This window comes from Oryzias latipes, chromosome 10 (assembly GCF_053564925.1).
Source record: "Oryzias latipes strain Hd-rR chromosome 10, Olatipes_Hd-rR_3.1".
In the NCBI taxonomy this organism is placed as follows: Eukaryota; Metazoa; Chordata; class Actinopteri; order Beloniformes; family Adrianichthyidae; genus Oryzias; species Oryzias latipes.
This window is the reverse complement of record NC_136246.1, coordinates 24,755,542-24,764,419: the sequence shown is the minus strand read 5'-3', so window position 1 is coordinate 24,764,419 and position 8,878 is coordinate 24,755,542. Positions and strand designations below refer to the sequence as shown.

General features: G+C 35.4%; 1 protein-coding gene across 1 annotated transcript; it reads right to left on the bottom strand.

Moving 5' to 3' along the window:
- Positions 1 to 443: 443 nt before the first annotated feature.
- On the bottom strand, positions 444 to 7,717 carry itk (IL2 inducible T cell kinase). Its single transcript, XM_011480390.4, has 17 exons — positions 7,375 to 7,717; positions 7,189 to 7,293; positions 6,998 to 7,079; positions 6,787 to 6,912; positions 6,496 to 6,533; positions 6,057 to 6,208; positions 5,869 to 5,934; positions 5,733 to 5,787; positions 5,210 to 5,289; positions 4,868 to 5,004; positions 4,701 to 4,766; positions 4,381 to 4,549; positions 4,083 to 4,299; positions 3,933 to 3,997; positions 3,732 to 3,850; positions 2,223 to 2,380; positions 444 to 2,141 (listed from the first exon to the last, which is right to left on the bottom strand). Exons 1-17 carry the CDS (start codon positions 7,654 to 7,656, stop codon positions 2,076 to 2,078), a joined length of 1,983 nt encoding a protein of 660 aa, XP_011478692.2. The 5' UTR covers positions 7,657 to 7,717; the 3' UTR covers positions 444 to 2,075.
- Positions 7,718 to 8,878: the final 1,161 nt, after the last annotated feature.

The window sequence follows — 8,878 nt, the reverse complement described above, 5'->3', positions numbered from 1 at the left end:
ATCTATAGGTTTGGAGTTAGACCATTTGACTTTATGAACATGGAATTTTGCTGATAATAAAAACAACTGTGTAATAAAAATACAATCGTTGGCTACCTTGTCATTAAGGTAACTCAGAATAGTTTCTTTATCCAAAAGATTTACAGTTTCTATTTAATTATATCTCCAATATATTTTCCAGCTTCCATCCAAAACGTTTTTGTATTTATGCAGTTCATAAACAGATGACACACTGTTTCTTTTTGAGTCCCACAGATGTAAAAGATAGTTGTCAACAGCAAATCTACTTTTCTGTCAGGATAGACACAGTGCACTATTTTAAAGGAAACCTCTTTTTATTTCGTTATTTAAACAGTAATGATTACCAATAGTCCAAGCATCCCACCTGGCTGGATTAGCTCTATCCAAATTCTAGGGTCAGGTTTTGTCAAGAATCACGACTCTTCTTGAATATGTATTTTATTGTCATGTTTTTAAACTTTATTTGTATATACAATTTTCAACTATGTTGGGTGAAACCAGGTGTAATGTCACAGCTGATTACCTGGATCAGGTGTGTCCAGTAGGATTGTATATTCTTTCGTCTCACACGATTTGATACACATTTGCAAACGATTCAACTAACTGTGTGGCAATACGATAGAGTCTAATTCTTTTACCTAAATGGATTACAATCTAGATGTATTCAGCTGACATTATAAACTATATATGAAAATACCTATTTAACAGAAGAGCAATTTTTTTATATACTGGCACAGTTTTTATTTTAAGCCACAGGAACAAAATGTCTTTGACATAACAGTTTCAAACTGACATTTTGGACCTTTTAGACTCTCTTGTTCTTTGTTGTGTCTAATATTGATTTATTCAAGATATTGGTTTTAGTTCTGTGAAAAAAGGCTTCAGCCAATCAAAATTTGTCAGAGCAGGGTATGGTGAAATACAAGCAGGAACGTATCCACAACCCTACAGGGTGAATTGCCATTTGTTGTCAATAACTTCAATTGATTGGCTGCAAATCCATAAAAATAGCATGAAATAACAAAAAAATAAATAAAAAATAACTCACCTGTTATAGAGCCCAAAATATTTTTAAAACAATACAGTTTTTCCAACAGCAAACACAAACAGTGTTTGTGTTTGACTTTAAAAAAATCTGATATTCTTTTATTTACTGATGAAGTCAGGAAGAATGTTGACAATCTTGTGTATACCTATCTTAATCTAATTTCATTTAATAAATCACCTTCTTCTCACTGCTGATTACCTTAATGATAAAAAATACAGAAAAATAATTGCCTGTGCAATTTCATTGCATTTCATTTTTACACACAAAAAAAAGTTTAGCTGATTCTTTAAACAAACCTCAAACAAAGGCACTAACGTCCCACCATTTTTCTAAAATCTTGTGACTTTTCTCTGGCCACATTCTTCACTGACTTGTAAAATGCTGTTTTGAGTTCTAGATCACGCATTGGAAAGAGATAAGGCACAAGCCGTCACGGCTGTGGTGAACTGACGTGAAGACAAATAGCAGCTCAGGTTGTTTTTTATCCAAAAAAAAAAAGCCAAAAAACAAACATTTACAAGCATTTTGAAGTCTGCTCATATAAATCTAATCTGATTCCTGTGTAGGGTCATGAGGATGCTAAAGCCTACCCAGTTCCTTTAATCAAAGGCGATGTACAGTTTGCTAGTCCATTGTAGGGCTGTTTGTCATGTCAGCAAAAACGTCATGTAAAAACTGAAAAATTTGTTTTTTGGAGTAATCTATGTTTACAAAAAAGCTCAATGTTGGCAAGTGGAGGAACCTAAAAAATAATCAAATTAACTAAAAAACATCATTTTAATGAACAAAGTGTTATGAAATAACTGAAATATGGTGAAATGCTGAAATATGTACAGTGCCATAGTAGCTTTCACACTGTGTGGATCACCTTATTTATAGTTTACTGCATAATAAAACAAGTAAAGTGCAAAATCCACACAATTAGTAAACCCTTATACATTGACAAAATGTTGGCTGTTTAATAAGGAATCAATAAATAAATAAATAAATAAAAGCTCTCATTGGTTTACATGCCAGAAAGCTCGGACAGTTCATGCAAGAGGAGAGCGAAAGATGGACGGTCATCGGGTTTCTAGAAAAAAGATAAGAAAAAAAAATGTTGTCACAGTCAGTCACTGGTTGCTTGTTGAATGAGTAGATTTCCTGTTCTGACCTCCTTCCAGCACCAATCCATCAGCATGTAGACTGCGTCCGAGGCCAGGCGAGGTTTTAGGAGCCTCAGGCCTGCGTTCAGCGACTCCACCACTTCTGAGTTTGAACGGTTATCGTACGGAAGACGGCCCTCGTTGTACACCTCCCACATAAGCACACCTAAACCACAGAGAGTCCAGGTATTAAAAACATCTACTACCTTGTGGTTGCAATGGTCACAGAAACTGAAGGCAGATTGCTTGTACTTAAAGCACCATTGATAAGAAAAAGCAGACTGATGCATTTCAGGAGGCATTAATTTATGGAGTCACATGAATTAAAAAAAAGTCAAATAATTGAAAATATTAATAAAAGTGTTCGTGCTCCTGCATGTTGGTGTTTGTTCCCTTCGAAAAATGCTAAAAGAGTAGCTTAATATTGTTTTACAGGTATAATATAGTACAAAATGATTAGCTTTTTCTGGTTTACTGTAAGACTTGTGACTCTTTTGAACTGAACAAAGAGGAACAAAGGGTGTGAAGTAATAATCCGTTTGACCACATAAATACCACAATCTGTGAGGTTCTGTGATGAACTTACGACTTGACCAGAGTGTGGTAGAAATTTTAGTTTTACCTAACATTATTACCTAACATTACTACATTTATGACTTCCTGCCACAACTATTTTCTTAAGTAAAGTTCAACCTACAGATTTTTTTAACTGATGCCAAATCGAGAGAAATTTTAATTCTAAAACCTGTGGTGATTTCTGACCCATGGTGCAATGACTTCCTAGCTGTTCCCTGTATGACGGTAAATATGTGATGCTGGGTATTTTTCAAATGCTGTGTTCTTATGATCTTCATTTAAGCTGTAATGATGTCATAAAGAAATTTGCCAACTGTTGGACGAATAAAGGGTTATCTTATCCTAAAAACACAATCAGTGAAAATGGTTTCTTTCAGGGTTAAAAGTAAAAAATTTTAAATAAAAGCTGACTTTATTATGTGATTTAATGTAATTACACCGGTCTTTTATTTCTTTCTTCTGGGTTAAATTGATCCTTAACTAATGTCAGAAAAATACAAACAGGATAAGAAACACATTGTAGGTTTTTAAGCAGTTTTTATAACATTTTCCTCTTTTAAGCTTATAAGAAATCTCTTCTCATGAAAGAAGTTTAAAATATTCCTTGTTATGGTAAATATATATCTTTATGAAAGTTCCGAAAAGATTATAAAAGCTTAAATTTAACAAATCACTGCTTTTATGGTAAAATATGTTCTAAATCTCGATCTCTGACAAGAAAATTCCCATAAACAAAAGCATTTAGTTACAGAAAGATGAAAAACAAACAAAAGACTTTAAGGCTTATTTTAGTTCTAAAATAATTAAATTCCAAAACCATCAAAACAATTTCTGCCCTTTTGATTTCATTTAAGGTGACATTTAATCCATTAAATGAAATAAATTGGCAGAAACGATGTAACTTAAAGACTGTAAAGACCCACAAATAAAGGTGAGCGTACCAAATGACCAGACGTCAGACTTGCTGCTGAACTTGGAATATTTGATCACCTCTGGGGCTGACCACTTCACAGGAAACTTGGAGCACAGGGAGCTTGTGTATTGGTCATCAAGAACGTACCTGTGGTGGACATCACTGAATTATCCAGCAGTTTGCTACAAAACATGTCAGTTTTCATATAAGACTTTTTAAATAAGCATACCTGGTCATGCCAAAGTCTGACACCTTTACCTCGTTATTCTTTGAGATGAGGCAATTCCGAGCTGCCTGCATGACAGATGCAGAACAAAACTTTTGCAACAGACTGCACAATAAAAAGTCTTTGATAAAATGTCTTTATACTTGGTTTTACCAGATCCCTGTGGATAAAATTGGAGCTTTCCAGGTACGCCATCCCTTCGCTGACATCCAGACACATTCCCAGCAGCGTTTCCTGAGACAAGTGGCCTCTCTTCTCCAGCAGGTAATCTGTCAGACACCCTTTCTCCATGTACTCAAACACCAGACACATGGGAGAGCGCTGTGCGCACACTCCAAAGAGCTGCACCAGTTTACAGTGAGACAACTTCCTGTAGGAGCACACAGCAACACAAACTCGCTTGTTTTACATTGGTTTTACACAAAATATGTTAAAAATGCACCTCACTTACATCATAACTTTTGCCTCCTCTTTGAACTCGTCATCGGTCATGCACTCTTCTCGCACCATCTTCACCGCCACCTTCGTCTCCCTCCACCTCCCCTCCAGTACAAGCCCAAACTGCCCGCTGCCTATCTCCTCCCCCAGGATCAGCTCCTCAGGGAGGATGTCCCACTGATCTGTTGAGACCAACAAATACCAAAATCATGAAGTTAATAATCCATGCTTCCACCTACTGTAACTTTTCTTTAGAGTGGCTGGTGTTAAAACATTCAAGACATTAGTTCAGGTAATTTTCGTTTGAACGGATAGGCCAATACATCACATGACCTTCAGCAGCTTCCTGGAAGCAGCATCCATCTGGCAAAACGGGGTATCTCAGCCGTGTTATCAGACCTGCAGAGTGCATTAGATAAGTTATCATGCAAATATATATAAATATATATCAAAGAAAAACAAATTCCTTAATGCTAAATGTGTGCAGAAGGCATGTTTACCAGCAGCATTGTGTTGGTGATAGTGGATGAGCTCAGGAATGGTGTTGAACAGATACTTTTCAGCCAAGTAGAACTGTCCTCCTTCCTCCTGCCTTATCTGATAATGTTTCACCCTGGGATTCTTTTCACCTTTTGATCTAAAAAATACATATGTATTTACATTTTAGAGCAACAAACATCATAAGAAAATAGCAAAATGTAAACTAATGTTTTTAAAAAAGACAGAAAAAGGGGATGTTTACTTATGTAGAACATGTTCAAACATACTAATGTAAAATAAAATGTCAGAAAGCACATTTTGTGTAGACTCTTTGAGTTGTATGTGGTTAAAATGACAGTTACCCGGGCGCTTTGGTGTAAACGGACACCGTGTAGACTCCTGCTTGTCTTGAGTCCCGCACCATGAATGCACCTTCTTTTCCCTGTAGTAAGAATGAAGATATTGCATAACACAGCTGACTGTCTTGCACACATCTCTTTTCTCACTTTTTTAAGATTTGTTGCTGGCCAAGCTCTTTGAAAGTGTCTGAGTCGCAGGAGGTGATGGGAGCGCAGTTCTCCCACCTGTTTGCAAAGTTCAGCAGACATTCTGTCAGCAGGAAATTCAGTTTTGAAGGAAACATCGCGGTTTTGAGAACAAATGTTCACGTCCCATGTCACTCCACAATGTCAGTTTGCAGGTGCATTATTTTTGCAAAAGCAAGATTTCTGTGGGCGGCACTATTGAAAAGTAAAGTGCGTCTTATCATGCCAGAGGAATTTTTTTTTTCTTTTACTTGATTTTTGAGATTACCAACCAGGTAATTTTCCATAAAGCACGACAAAGTTTAAAATAAATAAATAAATAAGTGGTTTATGCTCCTACCTTTTTCATTAACAAGTCTTCTGCCTCGGCTCTGTTAATGTGCTTGTTGTACCATCTGTAAAGCGACAAATCAACAAGTACATCTAAACAGTGTCTTGTAGATGTGTAAGATTAAATAAGATCTGACAAAACTCACTGAAATCTCTCAAAGTTTTTGCCACATTTTTCCGCAACGTACGTACTGGGCACAAAACCAGTTTTACTGTTAAGAAAAAAAAAATCACAAATATGTTCTTTAGAAATATTTAATTTTCAATGTATTGGTTTTTTAAAAGAAGGTCAAATCTGCTTTTTTATTTATTTATTTATTTTTTAAAGCCTTACCCCTTGTCGTCCTGCACAGCCCACCACTCAGAGTGGGAGCTGTTGATCAACAGGTACTCCTGATCTTTCTGGAGGGGCAAATCGTCGTCTCCCATGGGCACATAATCTTGCAAAGCTATGACCATCCCCTGTGTTGAAGGTTGTAATGACATCTGCAAAAATCAACCATATCTAAGAAACAATTCACTACTAAAAATTCATTCAAAAAGGCAAAAACAATGTACAAGACATGACTGGACTTTTACAGTTAGGGTAACATTTGATGAATAAACCGGCTGTCTCAGTTCTATTCAAATAAATCTACCAGATGTACAGAAAAGGCAAAGCAAAAAAAAGTCAAGTAACTTTGCTATGAATTGCTACAAATTGCTGTAAATTAACTGATTTGTCAGTTTTCAATGGCTGCATTAATAGAACATTAACATTTGAAGAGGTCTACCTCTGGATCTGGGAGTTGGGGAAGTGGCTTCTTAGTGACTGTGGATTAAGTAAACAGTGGAATTAGTAGTTAAGGCTTTTTCTTGCATATCACAAGCACTGACACAGAATCCTATGCAGAGTATAAAGATTTTAGCATCTAAAATGCAGATTTTTAGGCCACAATCCCTTTTTAGGGAGAATATTCACAAAGGTAAACAAATAAGAAATAAATATATGATAAATATATGAAATGGAACGTGTGAGATCTAATTGTAACTAAAAGAAGAAACAATAACAAATGAATACAAACCACAACCCACTGGATCATACACACGACAACCTGCTGCCAGTTTGTCAGTTTGTAGGCAGCATCTCCATTTTCCATCCATCCAGAAGTTTGTGTGGTATTTTGCAACCAAACTGTTATATTTAGTCTCTACATAGAAAGATGAACATATTTCTTTATATGCAGGTCAAGATATTAAAATTACAATGATACAAAGAGGTTCTGATTGAATTACCCTCCTTGAGGGCTTTGACCCATCTCATACGACAGTCGTTGTCTGGAGCAAAAATGTAGAGGTAATAGTTGTCATGAAGAACCTGCAAAGCATTTGTGATTTAAAGAAAATATGAGACAGAAATCTTCAAAATTCCTTTGAATTAAAAATGAAATAAATTATTTTTTAAGTTAAAAAACTGCGACTGGTACCTGAAATGGGTACTTGTATTGGCATGGTATGGGGATGTCACTACACACAATTTCCACACACTTAATACTGGACAGTTGAATGCAACCTTTTAGCATGGGCTTCTTCTGCAAGATCGTGCCATTTCCAAAAGTTGTCAGTTCAGTCAAGCTCAATTTGACAATTCCATGAAGCACACAAGCACTCACCCCCGAACGGCGCTCAGAATACTTCAGCTCCTGTGTGTCCAAAACAAAAAATCTCTCTTTGTAATTACACGGTGACGTTCTCTTCTTTTGCTGAGATTTTTTGATCATGGTTCCCTTCAAAATCACCCGAGGAAACATGGTTAGCAGTTGAGAATAACACCACTGGAGACACTGGGTGGTATTGGACGGAGTAACTGAAAGCCTCTGACTGCAGGGGGGAAAAAAAAGGGAGAATGCAAACATTGAAGATGCCGAAGAGTTTCCGGCGTGGGTTAGTTGCATGCAGTAAACCACATCCTTGTGGCAACACTCTGTGCAAGCAATCACACACTGATGTGCACACAAATACACACACGTATCATCACGTATGTTGTGTTAAACTCAATAAAGGTTTTTTTTTTAACATGAACCTTTGATGTACTATTGATCAAATTTTGCATAAAAATGTAAGCTTTTTGTCAGAATTGCTTGGTTGTTAAACAAAAATGTTTTAGAAAACAATTTAAATTTTCATATTAAATCAAAAGCTAAAAACAAAAATAACACTGTTAATCAATACCTAAGAAGCCATAGCTGGGGTTTTTTTTCGGAATTTTTAAATTTTCTTTTTTCTTCATTTAAAAGAAACTCTCCGCTTGTATCAAAATTGTAGTAAAAAAGTACTACTGAAGGAAAACTTAAAAATGAAAAAAATGCAATTTTTAAAAATGTAAAATGCATGATAAGTTATATCCTACAAACACTAAGAATGTCAAGGTTTCATGAATCACTAAATGCAGAAAACAGCAAAAGAGAAAAGTCTGGTTTCTAAGAAAAATGTATCCAAATACAATATGGAACCTTTGATGTACTTTTCATGAGGCTATGTTTTCTTTGGGGTTAGAAAGATTCTTATTTTTCTTTTCAATTTTGGTTCAAATACGATGTTCTTGTTTTGTTTTGCACACTCCGAAGCACAACCTTTGCCCTCTGCTAAATATTCACTAGGCCTATGACAACGTTTATAAAATAAAATGTTACATGTCATTCTTATTTAGTGTCAGGGTCAAGATGAAGTCAGCTTACTTATAATAGTTTGACCATTTTTATTTAAGTGTAAAAAAAAGAAAAAGAATGAATATTAGGTGTTGCTAATTGACTAAGTAGAAAATGAAACATAAAATTCAAAGTTAGACACTTTCACCTGCCCTACTGTATTTAGGGCGTAAAAACAAATGATAGATACATTTTTAAAATTAGAGTCCCCCTCCCCCCCCTTTTTTATGGTTACAGATCTGAACTTTTTTTGCTTGGGTTTGATTTCTTAAGCAGCTTATTTTAAGAACATATTTTAAGATTTATAGGCCTACCAGGATCAGAACCTGAACTCACTATATTAAACAAACAAAAACTAACAAAAAGTTTAAAACAATTAATACAGGAAAGAGATTAGTTTTGAATAAAACCCACTAATTATAAGGTTAATAATGAAATACTTTAAAGGCTTGTCGACGCAACCAATCAA

Coding starts and splice junctions, on each gene's coding strand:
- itk (XM_011480390.4), bottom strand. CDS start 7,656: ATGCAACTAACCCACGCCGGAAACTCTTCGGCATCTTCAATGTTTGCA. Junction 4,550..4,700: donor CTTCCAGGAAGCTGCTGAAG/GTCATGTGATGT, acceptor TGGTCTCAACAG/ATCAGTGGGACATCCTCCCT. Junction 4,300..4,380: donor GAGGAGGCAAAAGTTATGAT/GTAAGTGAGGTG, acceptor GTGCTCCTACAG/GAAGTTGTCTCACTGTAAAC.